Source organism: Archocentrus centrarchus, unplaced genomic scaffold, assembly GCF_007364275.1.
Source record: "Archocentrus centrarchus isolate MPI-CPG fArcCen1 unplaced genomic scaffold, fArcCen1 scaffold_48_ctg1, whole genome shotgun sequence".
In the NCBI taxonomy this organism is placed as follows: Eukaryota; Metazoa; Chordata; class Actinopteri; order Cichliformes; family Cichlidae; genus Archocentrus; species Archocentrus centrarchus.
Genome location: NW_022060272.1, coordinates 1,216,606 through 1,235,236, shown reverse-complemented (window position 1 = coordinate 1,235,236; position 18,631 = coordinate 1,216,606). Strand labels below are relative to the sequence as shown.

Genomic DNA, 18,631 nt, shown 5'->3' with positions numbered 1-18,631 from the left:
ACCTGCTCTATCTGTGCTAATGCAGTTAAACAGCTAATCTAACAGGGAGTTAAATAACACTCAACTTGAGGAAATTAAGCTTACAGCTTGTGAGTTATGCCATGGAGTCAGGCACTTCTGATTCGAGGCTTTCCTTTTCAGTGGAGCCACAGTATCCAAAGTTGCACAAAGTGAGGATGTAAAACTATTGACAAGATAATCTACCTCTGTGGGAGTTTAGGTAGCTACTTTGCACTGTGTTGGTACATGGTATCGAAGAGCATAATAAATCAATATGTCAATCATTTATTAAATCGTTCACTAGCAAAGCTTTCTCCAAAGCTACAAACAGGCTACATTTGTTACAAGCATCGCTATTGCTACAGGAGGCTGCGGAGTAACTAGACATCTTACACACAGAGCAGGAAAGTGCGGGAAGGACAAGAGAAGTAGCCATGCTGATAGTGAGTTGGCTAAGAGCTACGCCAAAAGTGTAAGCTGTAAAAGTGATAGTGCCACCAGACAGCCCATCCTATCGCAGTTGTCCCAACCAGCAAACTATGCCATTGCAGAGCTACTCCCTGATCAGCAGCCTTCTGAGCCCTCCACTGCCCATCTTCACCTTTATACCTGCCGAGGATACTCTGGTGTCACTAGATTCTCTTTTCAACAGTACTTCTCTCGCCGGGGGGAATCATAAATTCTTCCGACAGGTTGTTGAGGGGGATGTGGGGGGACAGAAGTTTTCTTTCTTTTCCTTCTGTAATGTGTCAGTGATTTGTAGTTAGTTCGGCATTTTGGAATATCTCTTTTATAAAAGACAATTAATTAAAATATCAGTAACATCATAATAATGTAACACCATACAAACATAATTCCTTATGATAATCATGTCAATGCTGTAAATGCTGCATGTGGAACTTTGCACAAAAATTATTCATTATGATTCACGATACTGTAGATTATCACCCTGTAGCCCTTGACTAGGGTTCTTTTTTTTTCCTTGCTAAGCTTTTCACAGTGGAGATTTTACTTCAGATTATGTTGTTGGCTGTATAAGCAGCCTGTGTAATCTAAGCTTGGCCAATGTCATGAGCAAGAACAAGTGCAGATGAGTCACATGTCTGCTATCCACGGGAGGATTGCACTGATAGGGCACAGAAGGAAAGCGAAGGATGAATACAAAGGAAAGTGTCACTGCTGGGCTAACCTCACTTTACATTCCTCATTTCAGCTGGGAGCAAAAACTTTTATGAACAGACACTTGGTGCCAAAGCCAGTGTTGGATTTGTGCAAGTTTTCTGATTTTTAAAGATCAAGATCTTGCTGTGGGAAGCCTGTATGTCCAAATGCATTTCCATGTAAGCATGCTGGTTGAACATCTGTGTGTGTGCGTGTGTGTGTGTGTGTGTGTGTGTGTGTGTGTGTGTGTCTTTGCCCCAGCCATACCCTGCCTCCCCCTGTGTTATCCCTTCTGACCTTCTTTAACCTGGAATCAAATCAGATTTGTGCAAAGACTATAGGGCCTGTCTGATATGTCAGCTTCAGCTCACCACAGACTTCTCTGCCAGATGTTCACTGGGGTATCTGCCATATGGTGCTTATTCTATTTCTGTTTCCTTCTCTTTCTGTGCATGTATCCTTCCTTTTACTGTCTATAAATATGCAAAATTGTAATTTTTTTAATGCAGGTTAAGGGATGGGCAATAATATCACCATGATAACATTCATTACTGGAATCCATCATATTAGGGTTTTCAGACTCAGATTGCTTTATTGTCACTGAACGTTCAGCAAAATTTCCATTGCAGCTACCGTTTAAAAAGACATATATACACTATACATAAACAAAAACAATAGTAAAATACACAATAAGTTAGAATAAAATAAACTAAATTGTGCAGAATAGTGCAGGAAGGAAGTAATTTCCAGCCTCCCCCTTATTAAGTGGGAGGGATTATGTGTGCAACTGCAGAGGAGAGTAGTAGGTGATGGTGACATTTCTGATGGTGACATTCTGTCATGCCACCATAGCTTTTCTTCTGTCCGGGGCTATATACAGTACATGAAGTACTCTCATTGGGTAATTACCCAATGAGAGTACTTCATGTACTGCCCTCCAATTTTGTAGGTCAAACATGACTCTGTTGAAGCAAATATCAAATAATCCATACAGTGTGTACAGCTGTGCTTGTACCTCATTTATCGAGTACATCTGTCCATCCTGAAACTCTGCTAGCTCATTTCTTATTCTATCGGGTGGTGAGATAAGATGAGTATGTATCCTCATGGTGTGTTCTGTTTTTGCAGGACACACCATGACTTATGTAAGATTCAGGTTAGTCACATTCTCTTTGCCTGGATCAACCTCCATGAGATGAGATTAGTTCTGAGAGCTGCATTGCAAATTGAGCTGTAGTGCAAAGCTCTGGGCAGCTGCCTGCTGAGGTCTTATTTATACATGAAATCTATATTTCTCAGTATCTAGTTAGGATATCCATGAGGGTTTGTGCTTTTCAGAAATCTGTTTGATCACTCAAAGCATACCAAACAATCATTCTATATGGTCTAAGTGAGCTTAAATTTTCAAAGAAGTTTACGTGTCAGCATATAATAATGATTGTTCTACTTTTGGCATCTTGAGTATTTTTACATAGCTAGTTTAGAGTGTAAACTCAACCTTGTTCAGATTGTGACAGTGATCTCAGCTCTGATTTTGTAATTATTTAGACCACATTCTGAAAAATATGGTGATCCTTTAACTTCTTTCCTGCTAAACTTGTTGTTTTTATTTCCAGTGGAAACACTTTATGAATACAACTAAAAGCATTTAGAACGAGAAAAACTAATGTGTTTCATTTGACTCTGCATTTGTGCATTTGTATGATTTCACAATATTTTGCATTCATGCATTCAGCAAGGTGGCATGGTGGTTAGCATTGCTGCCTCACAGCAAGAAGGTCCTAGGTTTGATTCCACATTGGCTGGGGTCTTTCTGTGCAGAGTTTGCATGTTCTCCTTGTGTTTGTGTGGGTTTTCTCCAGGCACTCTGGTTTCCTCCCAAAGATAGGCAGTTAGTGGGGATAGGTTAATTGGTGATTCTAAATTGCCTGTGAGTGTGAATGGTTGTCTGTCTCTCTTTGTTAGACTGGCGACCTGTACAGGGTGTACCCTGCCTCTCGCCCTATGGCAGCTGGGATAGGCTCCAGCCCCCCTGTGACCCTGACCAGGATAAGCGGAAGAGAATGGATGGGTGTTAGTTTTTCAAACCTGCTGGTGTGGCTTATTTATACACAAGGTCTCTTTTGGCTTCTGTGCCCTGATGCACAGGGTTTATAGTATTAGTGAAAGGCATCTGTCACTCCCAACCTTGTCATTTTTCAATGTGCAATGTTACTGTTGTTAATAACTGCTGATATTTAGACTGTTTCTAAACTGTCAGTGTTAAAGTAAATCAAGTGTACATTTTATATAGTGTATATGTATAGGTTACATTTTTCTTCCCTACCTTATATATTGTACATTTTGCTTTATTGTTGTATAGTATTTTGTTATAAGTTTTTTTATTGTTCTATTAATTTTGCTGTGATAATAATGTCAATTTCCCAACTGTGGGACTGATCTTATCTTAAAATTTTAAATATGATTAATCTATCTTTATTAACAGGCTAGAGGCCACAGGTGTTTAAGGTGGCAGTAATTACACCGTTGCTTAAAAAGTTTTCACTTGAGCCAGCTGTCTTAGCTAATAATAGGTCAATTTCTAGCCTTCCTTCTAGTTCACAAATTGTTGAATGAGTAGTTGTAAAACAGTTAACTTATCAATTTATTTATTTATTTTATTAGGTTTATTCAGAGGTGGGAAGTAACAAAGTACAAATACTTTGTTACTGTATTTAAGTAGAATTTTCAGGTATCTGTATTTTACTTGAGTATTTATTTTCTGACAATTTTTTACTTTTACTCTCTACATTTTTACACAAATATCTCAACTTTCTACTGCTTACATTTTCAAAACAGGCTCATTACTCTAGGTTTAACACGTCTGACGGAAGTCTTTATTTCACTGCACACCTGTAAACATCAAACCGATCTGAGCAGGAACAATAATACAGAAAAGTCGATCCTATTGGCATATATCCCCAGGGATTATCACATACAAAGCCATGAAAGAGGCAAAACCATATAATTTTTGTATCATTTATAGTGGTGTTACAGTGGGCCTGACCGAGCACACGTCTGTAAGTTGTGGTCACAGCATTATAGCACTACAGAAGAGTGAGCATAAAGGGAGTAACGGCTTTTACTGCAAGTGGCAGCAATTTCACATGCAGCTCAACATATATCAGCAAACACACAAACTGTGTGCAGTTTGTCACGCAGTGTGTCTGCTAGCTAAATGTCCAGCTGCTGTACTTCTAAGGCAGAGAAAAGAATGAGTGATAACTTCACTCAGAGATTGAGAAAGATGTAAGAAAGAGGACAGGAGAGGAAAAACAGAAGTTATATTTAAAGGTAAGGACTGCAAAACAAACTAAGGTATACTAACTTTTTGCTATTCAAAGACTGTATGAAAATACTCTGTAGCTTAGCGCAGGATAAACAAGTTAGTTTGCTGTAATGTATTGACAGTAAAGCTCTGTGTTGGACTGGTGCAGTGTTTGCGTTCATGGTCAGAGTTAGGTTACATCAAGTGTAGAAGAAATACTTAGATTCATTCACTGAATTCAACATCTATACAACCTGTATACTGTCAGTATAAAGGCAGTATAAAGAGTATAATATAAGTGGAGGGGATGGAAATCAGCTAAGATAGCTCGTGAAATATTGGGTTATAGCTTGTAAACCTCAGAGCAGCAGCAGCAGTACAGGTCAGATGATCACAGCCTGTACACCAAGAGAATTTACTGGAACTCACAATAGAAAGTTGTGATTCTTTTCCTCGCACAAAGCCAGTACAACCAGTCTTAGGGTTCCCCCAAATTCTGAATCCCACTTTAACCCCTGACTGTACTAATTTTTGTGTTTAGGCAGGTGTGGACGCAGAGTCACCCTTTACAATGTTGGCAACAGAAAATAGAGTTGTCCTTTTAAAATTCCCTTTCACTGCTTGTGTTCTACGTAACAGATGCAAGCTGAGTACGTGTATTAGAATTATAATTTAGATTGGTTTGTATTCTCATGTAATTATTTTATTATTTTATTATATTAATATAGCAGGTTCAGTTACCTTTACACAAAAATAGCTGTTAAAAATGTCCTTCAGTAAACTACTTTTACCTTCTTACTCTGAGTACATTTGAGAGCCTGTATTTTTTCACTGTTACTTGAGTAAAGAAGTCGAATCAGTGCTTCAACTTTTTACCAGTATTTTTAACAGAAGTATTTGTACTTCTACTTAAGTAAAGAATGTCTGTACTTCTGCCACCTCTGGGTTTATTTGGAGAGTTTCAGTCAGGTTTCAGAATTCATCACAGTACAGAAACAGCATTAGTGAAGGTTACAAATGATCTTCTTACAGCCTCTGACAGTGGACTCATCTCTGTGCTTGTCCTGTTGGACCTCAGTGCAGCATTCAATACTGTAAACTATAATATTCTATTACAGAGATTAGAGCATGCCATAGGTATTAAAAGTACTGCACTGCAGTGGTTTGAATCATATCTATCTAATAGACTCAAATTTGTTCATCTAAATAGGGAGTCTTCTTCACACACAATATTTTTTTTAACACTATACATTAGGCAATATCATTAGAAAACACTTCAGACATTTGCTATGCAGATGATACCCAGCTTTATCTATCCATGAAACTGGATGACACACACCAATTAGTTAAACTGCAGGAATGTCTTAAAGGGATAAAGGCAATGATGTCCTCTAATTTCCTTCTAAATTCAGAAAAAAAAATGAAATTATTGTATTATGCTCTACAACATGACGTCTAATCAGATACTTATCTGGATGGCATTACCTTGCAACACTGTAAGGAATCTTGGAGTCATTTTTGACCAGTATATGTCCTTCAATGCACATATTAAACAAATATGTAGGATTCCATTTGTGCAATATTTATAAAATTAGAAACATTCGTCTCACCCGTTTCTTATGTTCTGTCCACCTGTGATTCTTTTTCTCTGTTTCCTGCTCCCTTTGGATTTGGTGACTTCTTTGATTCGTGAAGACCTTCTTTTGCACTTGGTTAAGTAAACAGACTCTGTACCTTTAACTCTGTGTGCTGCCTTTGAGTTCTCAACCTACCGTCAATGTTCTTTATTACAGGTCAAAGGTCACCCAAATATTAGCACCGGGAAATTACCTGAAAATCCGGTCCCTTTGTCTTGAAAAACATTTTGTTAAGAGATGGTCCCAGAGAGCTGTTGAGATGAAGAATGTTGACATCAAATTAGATTTTATTGCAGTGAAGCAGTTTTCCTAACATGAAGCTCTGAGTAGGAAGAATTACTGACTGTTATTCTCTGTGTCCCAGTGGTGAAAGAAAAGCTTTTACATGCAGAAGTTTGTAGTCTACCTTTTATTAGGAAAACAAACTACTCTCAACTGCTGTCTTAAGTAAATCATGTCATGTAATAGAAATGAACCAAATATTTAATAAAAATAAACATAATTGGAGGTTATTAGCATCAGTGGTAAAGTATGCCTTATCTTACTAAAAATATATCAGTGTATTAAATATGGAACACAAGTATGAGACAATATGTGTATGCGTGTGTGTGGAAGAAGGTGGGCATAACACATTAGACAAACACACTCACTGAACAGTAGCACTACATAATGACAAACTTGATATGGCAGCAGAAAAATAAAGTATATTGGCAGGTCTTTGTGAACACCTCTGAAAGAAAAAGACGTGGTCACATATCTTCCTGATCATATCAGATGAGCAGTGGAATCACAGTGAAGGGATGTGGGTGGGCAGTGAGGAGTGTTTGAGTGCAGAGGGGACACTGCACAGGCTTTCTGTGGATTATACATGATTCTGCATTTATTACTGTTAGTTCATTTCTTTTGTCCACTATCAGCAGTCGTAAAGCTTTATCTCCACCCATGACAGAGGAGGATCTTTCCTGTTTTATCCAGTCTTGTGTGTCAGGCTCCTGCATTCTGTCTTGAATTGCGATTACTCCGAGCAGTGATGTGTTGCAACACCATACATGTACACTGATTAAATGTGCACCACTCTTTCTGGTGAGCACTGACTGCTGCGAGGTTTCTGTTTGTGACAGAAAGTGAAAATTCTGCAGGTTGACATAAGTTTAGCTGAAGTCTCTTCAGTGGGCCAGCACCAGTGGGAGGAAACTATGGATGAACAGGAGAGTGACGCACAGGAGGGGGTCCATGGTGCTCATCACACTGCAGTCTGGATGAAAGAAAGAGACAGAAAGCTGAAGGAACAGAATTACAACAGAATTGTAAAATACAACACAATAATACAAACGCTTCACTTCTAGACCCATAACAGATACTGGTGGAGAAATAACTCAAAAGGAATGGTAAGAAATAGTTATTCATGTTTGTGTTCCTGTCTGTGTGTTAATTAGCTTTAGCAGATGAAGGTCCAGTTAACTGTAGTAACAGAAATCAAAGGATAAATACTGCTAAGTGATATTAACATGGAAAATATCAATGATGCAAACATATTTAACATACCATACATGTGTAACCAATAACACTGCTTTGAGGAAACTGGAGTAGCTGGAAGAAAAGCAGCACAGAGCGAACATATAAAATCTACAGAGAAAAGCCCAGAGACCAGGAGATATGAACCCAGAACCTTCCTTCTGTGCGGCAGCAGTGCTTACCATCTTAACGCTACACTACACTGCGATGCTTGGATGATTGATGGATTGATGGATGAATGGATGTGCAATCTTATAACTTACAGGATTTAAAGGATCTGTTGCTCATATGTTGGTATATAGTATGACAGGACAGCTTCATAAGACGAGCTGGTTTTGGTTTATCAGTGTTTTTACATTTCTGTAGATTTAAATAAAGACTGAGACTTAATCCTGGTAAGCTGCTGCATGTAGCACTGTATTTTATAGCTGCTCAAGCCAATTGATCTAACCAAACCAAAATATTTAACCTGATTAGATTATCAGGCTGTCCTAAAAGCTCCCTGAAAAGCCTTCAGCTGATCCAAAATGCTGCAGCTAGAGTCCTGACAGGGACTAGAAAGAGAGAGCAGATTTCTCCCATATTGGCTTCTCTTCATTGGCTCCCTGTTAAATCTAGAACTGAATTTAAAATCCTTCTCCTCACCTACAAGGTCTTGAATAATCAGGCCCCATCTTATCTCAAAGACCTCATAGTACCATATCACCCCAACAGAGCACTTCGCTCTCAGACTGCTGGCTTACTTGTGGTTCCTCGGATACTTAAGAGTAGAATGGGAGGCAGAGCCTTCAGCTTTCAGGCCCCTCTTCTGTGGAACCAGCTTCCAGCTTGGATTCAGAGACAGACACCCTCTATTTTTAAGATTAGGCTCAAAACTTTCCTTTTGGATCAAGCCTACAGTTAGGGCTGGATCAGGTGACCCTGAACCATCCCTTGGTTATGCTGCTATAGGCCTAGGCTGCTGGGGGGTTCCCATAATGCACTGTTTCTTTTCATTCACCTTATTTACTTTGTTTATACTCCACTCTGCATTTAATCATTAATTGTTATTAATGTCTGGCTCTCTTCCACAGCATGTCTTTTCTCTCCCCTCAGCCCAACCGGTCCCAGCAGATGACCCCCCCTCCCTGAGCCTGGTTCTGCTAGAGGTTTCTTCCTGTTAAAAGGGAGTTTTTCCTTCCCACTGTCACCAACTGCTGCTCATAGGGGGTCATTTTGACTGTTGGGTTTTCTCTGTATTATTGTAGGGTCTTTACCCACAATACAAAGCGCTTTGAGGTGACTGTTGTGATTTGGCGCTACTGTATATAAATAAAATTGAATTGAAAAAATTTAATTGAATTAGACTGCCTGTCAACAGATGAATAGTCATACATTTCATGTAAAAGCTGTTTCCAAATCAAACATTACAAACTAAACAGTAATTACATGCACTTTTATGGAAGCTAAGCATTCAAGTATTTTAAATTAAGCTAAAACCAGAACTTATGGAAGCCACAACTGCTAAAAACAAAACAAAACAAAACAAACAAACAAAAAAACACTAAATGAGACCAGATTTTATGAGAGTGGATATCTTAAATGGAAATTCCTTCAGCCAGTGTTCATTCATTAGAATAAAATTTCACACACTCCCAGAGGGATCCCTAATGATATAAAGATGATGTTTGATAACCACTACATGCCTATGTCAATAAACAGTCCTTAATGTCACGGCCAGCGATGAGACGGGCGGAGATGGGCCAAAACGCAGGACTCCAGAGATAGGCATAGCTTAAAGGAGTTTATTAAGTTTGGGGGGGTGAATACAAAAATCCTACAGAGGGTGACGCAGGGAAAACACAGGAACACAATGGCACAAAATCATCAACAACAGGCAGAGAAAACACAGGACTTAAATACACAGAGGGGCTGATGAGGGAAGAGGAAACAGGTGGGAACACAGGTGACGCTGATAACCAAGACGAGACCAGAGGAAGCAAAACTGAATACAACAGACAGGGGCTGGACGACTATCAAAATAAAACAGGAAGTATGACGAGGGAACAGAGACGCAAACCTGACACAGAATACAGGGAGACACAAGGAATTAGAAATAACTAACTGAGGGCAAATACAAAAGATAACAAAACATAACCTGAGAAAATAACAGACACAATACCCAGAAAACATAAAACACTGGGCCACCGGCCCAGGACATGACACTTTATTAATGTTAGTTATAGGTTTGATTAAACTTTTTCTTTCACATCTTGTCAGTGTTAAATTTCACATAAAATGCTCATTTAAATCACCCATCTTTGTAAAAGACTTCCTTTGTTTTGTCCATTTATAGATTTTGAACATATTTTGTCATCCTTTATTTCACCTTTGGCTTTGTTGTGTGTGCTTTGTATGTGCACTATGTTGCCAAAAGTATTCACTCACCCATTCAAATCATTGGATTCAGGTGTTCCAATCACTTCCATGGCCACAGGTGTATCAAACCAAGCACCCGCTTCTACAAACTGTTACATCCCAAACCTACGGGTAATCTAGACATAACATGAGGTGTGACTCCCCACTCTAAGCACTACCCAGAAAATGCCAGCAACACAGAATAGCTGAGGATGTTAGGCACCAGTTTCTTTTATTCAGGTATGACCAATGCTAAAACAACAAACAAAAGTTTCTAGTGGTCCCTAATCTTCCCTAACCAAACACAAAAGGCAAACAAAAGACAAATATCTAACCTAAGCTCCTTGTCAGCAAACAAGAGAAAAACAATGTAAAAAACAAATTACTTCTCACAACTATGTAACTGTTGTAGTGTTCAATATATACATTGGCAAGTATTTAACATTTTCTACGTGCAAAACTATTTACAAAACTCAGGCTTACAACTACGAGACTAGGTATACAAATTAGCTCACACCTTTCTCTCACAATTCTCACACAACACACTGATCACTAACTAAATGGTTGGCTTTGTGTTGGATTTGGAGAAGACAGGGAGAGGCATGAGGTGGCTGTAAGCTGGAGCATAAGAGGCTACTGTCCAATCAGCAATCAAACCTGTAACAGCCAACATGTACACACACACACACACACACACACACTTTGGAGGGAGGCGAGAACAAAGCACACACCCACATACACTTCAGTGGGAGGGGCCAAACAGATAAAAAACATATACATGATCCTGGAACATAACAAAACATTTGTGGAAGAATGGGTTGCTCTCAGTGACTTCCACTGTGGTACCGTGATATGATGCCACCTGTGCAATAAGTCCAGTTGTGAAATTTCCTTGCTACTAAATCCCACAGTCAATTGTTAGTAGTATTATAACAAAGTGGAAGAGACTGAGCATGACAGCAACTCAGCCACGATGTGGTAGGCCATGTAAAAAGGGTTAGTGGATGCTGAGGTGTGTAGTGCACAGAGGTCACCGGCTTTCTGCTGTCAATCACTGCAGACCTCCAAACTTCATGTGGCCTTCAGATTAGCTCAAGAACAGTGTGTAGAGAGCTTCATGGAATGGGTTTCCATGGCCGTGCAGCTACATCCAAGCCTTACATCACCAAGTGCAATGCAAAGCTTCAGATGCAGTGCTGTAAAGCACACCTCCACTGGACTCTAGAGCAGTGGAGATATGTTCTCTGGAGTGATGAATCATGCTTGTCCATCTGGCAATCTGATGGACGAATCTGAGTTTGGCAGTTGACAGGAGAACGGTACCTGTCTGACTGCATTGTGACAAGTGTAAAATTTGGTGGAGGGGGAATTATGGTGTATGGTTGTTTTAAAAGAGTTGGGCTCGGCCCCTTAGTTCCAGTGAAAGGAACTCTTAATGCTTCAGCATACAAGACATTTTGGACAATTTCATGCTCCCAACTTTGTGAGAACAACTTAGGGATGGCCTCTTCCTGTTCCAACATGATTGCACACCAGCATACAAAAGCAAGCCCATAAAGACATGGATGACTGAGTTTGGTGTGGAAGAATGGCCTGCACAGAGTCCTGGCCTCAATCTGATAGAACTGATACATGAATTAAATGAACCTCTACACTTTATTTTTACTGTGACCTCGTCAAATGTAGAATTTCAGTATATTTGATGTTACACATTTGTCTTAGAAAATGATATCCATCCATCCATTTTTGTCTTTTATATTTGTCTGTGATTGCTGACATTTGGTGTAGCCACATTAAAACCTTCCAAGGAAAGGCTGCTCAATGGATTAATCCAAGTAGTTTTCATCAGAAAACATTGCAACCAATTGCAAACAAATTAAAGGATGACACACATACAATGTTGTAGCTATGGACTGTCATGCAAAGTCAAGGCAACTGTCACAGACAGTGGACTGAACTGTCATGAAATGGGGGCAGAAAGGACCCAAATGCAGACTCATAGGCAGATGGACGTAAACAAAAAGCAAGCCTTTATTGCAGCTACTGTAGATCCCGAGTATAAAATAATAAAGTCCAAAAACACAAGAGAACACTGCAGGGAAAAACATGAGACACAAACAAAGCTGGAACACTGTTGAAAATGATCAGGGATAGCAAGACAAGGGAAGTAAAAAAATAGAGACAAAGCACCAGAGATGCATGACTGTTAAAATAAAACAGGAAGCATCTAAACAGGAAACACAAGGACTTGACAACAAAATACTTTTAAATACTTAGGAGAGCTAGATTAAACTGAAACAAACAAAGAAATAAATAATCACAAACCAAAAGTCAAACTAAAACTTAGCAGAAAAAGTCAGGAAATTTGTGTTTGGTTGATTATTTCTTTGTTGCAACAATGCTTCTTGGCAATAATTCTTATAATGTCTGTTTAGTTCCCCTTAAATGGTGTCACATTTGTAAGGAAAATGCATTTATGGGTTGATGAATGTTCATCAAAAAATGTTTTTAATCTGATATAGTGCTTTTAGTCAGTTTCACTACTGGTTAACTTTAGTATGACTTTTTCTTATCGCATTTTCACATATAAAAGATATAACATTTCATTTTGTGTTGGTCCTGCCATGCCATGTTCCTCCAGAGTTAAGTTCTATTCTGCACAGTGCTGAGCATTAGTTCTTTTAACTCTATTACTTCTTTTAATTAGATCACTTTATGTGTTTCATTAAAAATGTAGTCAGGCATAATTTTAAGAGATATCAGTGTAATTATAAGTATTACTGTAAGGCCTAATATATAATGAATGCCTAGCATTTATACGTATGTCTGCGATTGTTCTCTAGTCAAATGTTTTGAAGACTGATCTGCAAAAGATCTTAATGTTTGGTAAGTAAACTCAAAAGTTTTCTTCATACTTTTCTTTAAACTCATTTTATTTTATGTCATTTCTATGAGCTGTAGAGACAGTAAAAACAAGCATTCTAATCTTTTTATGGTCTCTGGGTATTGTTCGGTTAGTTTTGGAGGCTTTTCAAGAGCTCTAGTTTTTATTATTGTTGGTCTGAGTTTTATTTTGTTTGTTTCCATGATTATTCTCGCATTCTGAGTTTCTGTTGTTTTGGAATTACAGTTATTGGTTAAGTAGTTTACAGATTTATTTATATTTGTTTTTGTGTGTTTTTCTTATTTTTTTGGTTTATAATTCTAGGAAGTGCTTCCAGTATATTGTCTGTGTGAGTTTTCTTATTTCTGTATGTAGTTTAGTTCTCTTGGTCTTTACATCTCTGAAAATGATATTCAATAACTTTGGTCTCTTAGTTGAAGGAAGCTGTATCCTCTTCTTTAAATGCAAAGAGCTCCTTTGCACTACTGTTGCGGGTGGAGGCCTGTTGTAGCTTAAGCATTGGCCACTATGGGGTAAAAAGCAGCACTTGGTATTCAGCACTGTCCTTAGGGCAGTGTTCTATCACCATCTTGGCTGTCCAGTGCAGTGTCATGGTCATGATCCATTTAACCTAATAATTTTTCCATTTTTTTTCTACATTTTTTAATTTAAAGATTCTTTTTAATTCTTGGTTTGCTTAGTGTCTTGTTTCATGTATTTTTTCCATTCCATGTATTTAGCCTTGTTCTTAGTTCCTAATGCTTTAGAGTTTGATTACTTCCTCTGTGTCCCGTCCTCTTGTGTCAGTCTTCCTGTATTAAGTTCATTTGCAGTATGTGTCTGTGTTTCCCCCATTTAGTTACATCATTTCAGAGAGTTCATTTTACCTTGGGCCTTCATTTTGTTTTGCTTTCTTTGTTTCATCCTTTGTGATTTAGTTCAGAGAAAGATTTTTTGAGCTATTGCACAAATGCAAAAAAGCAGTGCTACATATTTGATTAATATGTGCACTGGTCAAAAATGACTCCAAGATTACTCACAGTGTTACTGGAGGCCGAAGTGATTCCACCCAGAATAACTATCTGGTTAGATACTATGTTTCTAAAATTTGTAGGACCGAGTACAATAACTTCAGTTTATCTGAATTTAGAAGCAGGGAATTAGAGGTCATCCAGGCCTTTATATCTTTACCAATTAAACTCCTTCCTGGAGTTTAACTAATTGGTGTGTGTCATCTGGCTTTATGGATAGATAAAGCTGAGTGTCATCACCACAACTGAAACAACAAACATCTGAGAAAGTGCTGCTCTCCCTTACAAGATGGATTGAGGACATCTCGGGAAGTCTGGAGTTCAGCTGTGGAATAGAATGGTCAACTTTGACTTTTTTTCCTTAGCTTTGGATGAGAGCTGCGATGTATGTGACACAGCCCAGTTACTCATCTTTGTACATGGGAAAACTACAGACTTTAAAACCACGGCACAGCTGGCAGCTATGCAGGCAATGAAAAGGACAACAACTGAAAGTGATTTGTTCATGGAGGTAAATGCATGTTTGACAAGACAAGCGAAGACTGAAGTGGGACAGGGTGGTGGGTGTGACAACGGTTCTCCAAATCTGATGGGCTAAAATGTTGGACTTTTGAACAGGATGCAGGACAAAGTGACTGAAATGAACCCTGAACAGATGTTTGTCTGTTTACACTGTATTTTACATCAGGAAATGGTTTTTTTTGTAAATAAGTGTTAAAAATTAACCATGTTGTTGATGTTGTAACTAAAAGGGTTAGTTTCATCAGGGTAGAGCATTAAACCACAGACAGTTATCGGGGTGGCTGTAGCTCAGTAGGTAGAGCAGGTCACCTACTGATCGGAAGGTCAGCGGTTTGAATCCTGGCTACTCCGGGCTACATGCCAATGTATCCTTGGGCAAGATACTTAACCCCAAGTTGCTCTCCGACCGTTCTGTTGGAGTATGAATGTGAGTTAATTAAAAGCACTTAGCTTCATAAAAATGGAAGTGCTTGTATGAATGGGAGTGCATGGGTGAATGCAAACAGATTGTATAAGCGCTTTGAGTGCTCATACTGAGTAGAAAAGCGCTATATAAGAACTAGTCCATTTACAGTTTGATGCACTTTTGGAGGACAATGACACTGACATAGACCACCACACATCTGTCAGGTGGCTCAGCCTGGGAAAGTGATTAAAGAGTACAGAACCTGAGAGCAATGACATCCTCCAGCTTTCAGATTCAGACTGGATTGCAGACTTTGGATTTGCTGTAGATGTGACTGCAGTACTGAATGAACTAAATATCAAACTGCAATGTAAGGGCCTTTTTGTGCATGAAATGTGCACCTTGGTAAAAGCTTCCATGAGAAAGTTGCAGCTTCCTTCCAGCAAAATAAAGGACAACATTCTACACTGAAGGAAGCCACACCATCAGCAGATCAGCTCTGCCAGTACTCATGCATGTTAGAAGCACTGCATGGTGAGTTTTCAAGGTGCTTTCAAGACTTTTAATCACTTGAGAAGTCAGTTCACATGTTTTTTATTCGCGATTTATGTGCAACATGGATGATGCAGCCAGTGATGTTCAGCTTGAGCTCAGTGACCTGCAGTCCAACACACTTCTGGCAAAGCACTTCAGGACTTTCTTTCTGCTTAATTTTTAGTATTACTATAATTACTTTTACTATGGTGATGCAATGATGTTTTTACTGTTAATTACTTCTGTATTTACCCTACTCCACAATTTCATGTTTTGTATGTAACAGATACCTTACTCTTTTCATTATCAGTAGCAGCTCATCAAAATTGTCACATTTTTATGGGAGGAATTAAATATTCAGCAGAATTAAGTTTAACTTATTGATGATTTGGTCTTCCAACAGAACTCAAGCTTCCCATGTGGCCCCTTGAAAAAAATTAATTGCCCTCCCCTCCTCTAGATCTTGTTCTGACATATGGCATAGAAACTGAACATTTGACAGTATTCCCTCAAAACCCTCTTTTGTCTCATCATTTCTTAACAACATTTAAATTTACAATAATAGATGACACAGCAGTGGGGAATAAATTTCATTACAGTGTCTTCTGAAAATGCCCGAGCTTAGTTTAAGGATATAATTCCTCCACTATTATCTTCTTCAATGCAATGTGCCAACACAGTGCTGAGCAGCTACCTAAACTCTGCTCCCACAGAGGGGTGCACTTAACCCAGCTGTCTTAGCTAATTAGCATTAGTGAAGGTTACAACAAATGATCTTAAGGATGATATCTCATATTAAAGAAATATGTAGGTCTTGAATAATCAGGCCCCATCTTGTCTTAAAGACCTCATAGTACCCAATAGTGCTATTTGCTGGCTTACTCGTGGTTCTTAGGATATTTAAAAGTAGAATGGGACGCAGAGCCTTTGGCTTTCAGGCCCCTCTTCTGAGGAACCAGCTCCCAGCTTGGATTCAGGAGACAGACACCCTCTCTATTTTTAAGATTAGGCTCAAAACTTTCCTTTTTGATCAAGTTTATAGTTAGGGCTGGATCAGGTGACCCTGAACCCTCCCTTAGTTATGCTGCTATAGGCCTAGGCTGCTGGGGGGGGCTTCCCATGATTCACTGAGTTTTTCTTTTTCACTCACCTCTTTTCACTCTCTATACACCACTCTGCATGTAATTATTAGTTATTATTAATCTCTGGCTCTTTTTCACAGCATGTCTTTTGTCCTGTCTCCCCCCTCAGCCCCAGATGGCTGCCCCTCCCTGAGCCTGGTTCTGCTGGAGGTTTATTCCTGTTAACAACAGGTTTTTCCTTCCCACTTTCACCAAGTACTTACTCACAGGGGCTTGTTTTGGGTTTTCTCTGTAATAATTGTAGGGTCTTTACCTTACAATATAAAATGCCTTGAGGTGACTGTTTGTTGTGATTTGGCGCTATATAAACAGAATTGAATTGAATCTCTTGTTGTTGCTGGAAGCAATGCAGAGTGACCGATGTTTGATGAAGATGCCCAGCACACCTGAGAGGATTTTCTAGGTCCACCTGGAGACAGTGTCATCACAGTGACTGGTGACTTTTAAAGCTACTGGTTAGGCCTCTGTACAGTGGTTTTCTAGCACCATGTTTCAGTAATGTTCAGACTGAAAACTGACTGTAATCAGTTCCTCTTAAATTAGATTACATCATCCAAAGAGTTAATTGTATGTCAATTTAAGATAAAAAGCAGGAAGTAAGCAGACTTTTTTTCATCCTTTTTTTTCTTCTCTCTTGCTTTACATGGTCTTCAGATCATTTTAAAGGTTCAGGTAATTCTGGTATTAGCTTAAAGCTGCTCAAACAGTTTTCGTTCATAAATGTGTACAATTTGAGAGGCACCAGTAGTAATGGCACAGATCACCTTGACTGATTTAAAAAAAACAAGATTAAAAACAACAACAACAAACACTCCACTATCCTTTCAGCAGACTGACCTATTTAGAGAGCAGCTACTCATTAACTGGCATTTCTGTCAGTATTAAAACAAAACTTTAAGCTCCATCAGAGACAAAAAAGCACAGCAAAGTTAGGTTTCTCAAAGTTTGCTGATACACATGCAATAAAGTGATTACAGGTTGTTGTTGTTGTCTCTTAACAGCGCTGATAAGGTTCACAATGAGATATCAAACCCTGAGTTGTCTATCATGCCAATAACAATGACTTATAAGACAGAAAATCTTTGCAAATATTATTCTGGTGATAATTTGTGAACACATGCATGTGATATACTGCAGTGAAAGGGGGAGGATGAAAACATCAGAGGCAATCTGAAACAGCTGACAGATTATCTTTCCCCTTCCACTGCACCCACCTCTCATATTAAATGTTTCTGCCTCCAAGTCAGATGACATTGCAGTCAAGTGACAGATGCCTGTATTTTTGAGCTCTCCCCTCCCTTGGTCTCTCACTACATTGGGTGTTATTAGAGAAGGTAGGTAATCTTTCAGTTTTGACATTCTTTTTAACTTTAATCTGTTGTCAAATATTTCCAACAAATCATCTGAGTGGAAACACTGAAAAAAAATGAAGAAGGATTCTTCAGTTCTGTAAATAGAAAAACTGTAATTAAGCAACATCACGCACCTATATTAATAAACAGCACTCTGCTTTAGATCTGAACTGTTTATATGCTACACAAGTCTAAGCCATTCAATGTAATACACTATTAGTTCAGGGAGTGCAATAAAGTCATGCCGGTACTGGCTGAGTGCACCAGCTGTTGTCAATGGCAAGCCCGTCACCTACAGGGATGCAAAAGTATGAATTGCACCCTCAGTTAAAATTTGAATAATAAACCATGGACATGGTAATACCCACCACAGTTTTTTTTTAAATAATAAATGTGAGATAATTGCCTAATAATATTGTTAATAGGTGCTCTGACCTACTGTAAAGTCTGAGCACCATTCTCATTCCTTGTGCATGGATGGGTGGTGTGAATGATGTGGTTCTTACTACAAAGTCTTCAGTGGGTGTTCGGAGTGGTTCTTAGAATATTTAACAAATGAGACAGGCAGCTGTAAAGGGTGAGGCAAGTAACCACCCAGGTGCCCAGGAGGCATCCTAGTCAGATGCCCAAACTACCTCATCTGGCTCCTTTCAATGTAGAGGAGCAGCGAGGCAAGCGATGAGAGAATTTTATTATCAGACAGCTTGAAGTTGATTGTGTGATCATCATACAAACTTGCCCCT

General features: G+C 38.9%; 1 protein-coding gene across 1 annotated transcript in view; it reads right to left on the bottom strand.

Annotated features, from left to right (window-relative positions):
• Positions 1-5,548: 5,548 nt before the first annotated feature.
• The window catches only part of vstm2b (V-set and transmembrane domain containing 2B), a 28,591-nt gene continuing 15,508 nt past the window's right edge, over positions 5,549-18,631 (bottom strand). The window contains exon 5 of the mRNA XM_030725149.1: positions 5,549-7,360. Within this exon, the coding sequence (XP_030581009.1) occupies positions 7,272-7,360 (89 nt within the window). The 3' untranslated portion in view covers positions 5,549-7,271. The remainder of the gene's footprint in view (positions 7,361-18,631) is intronic.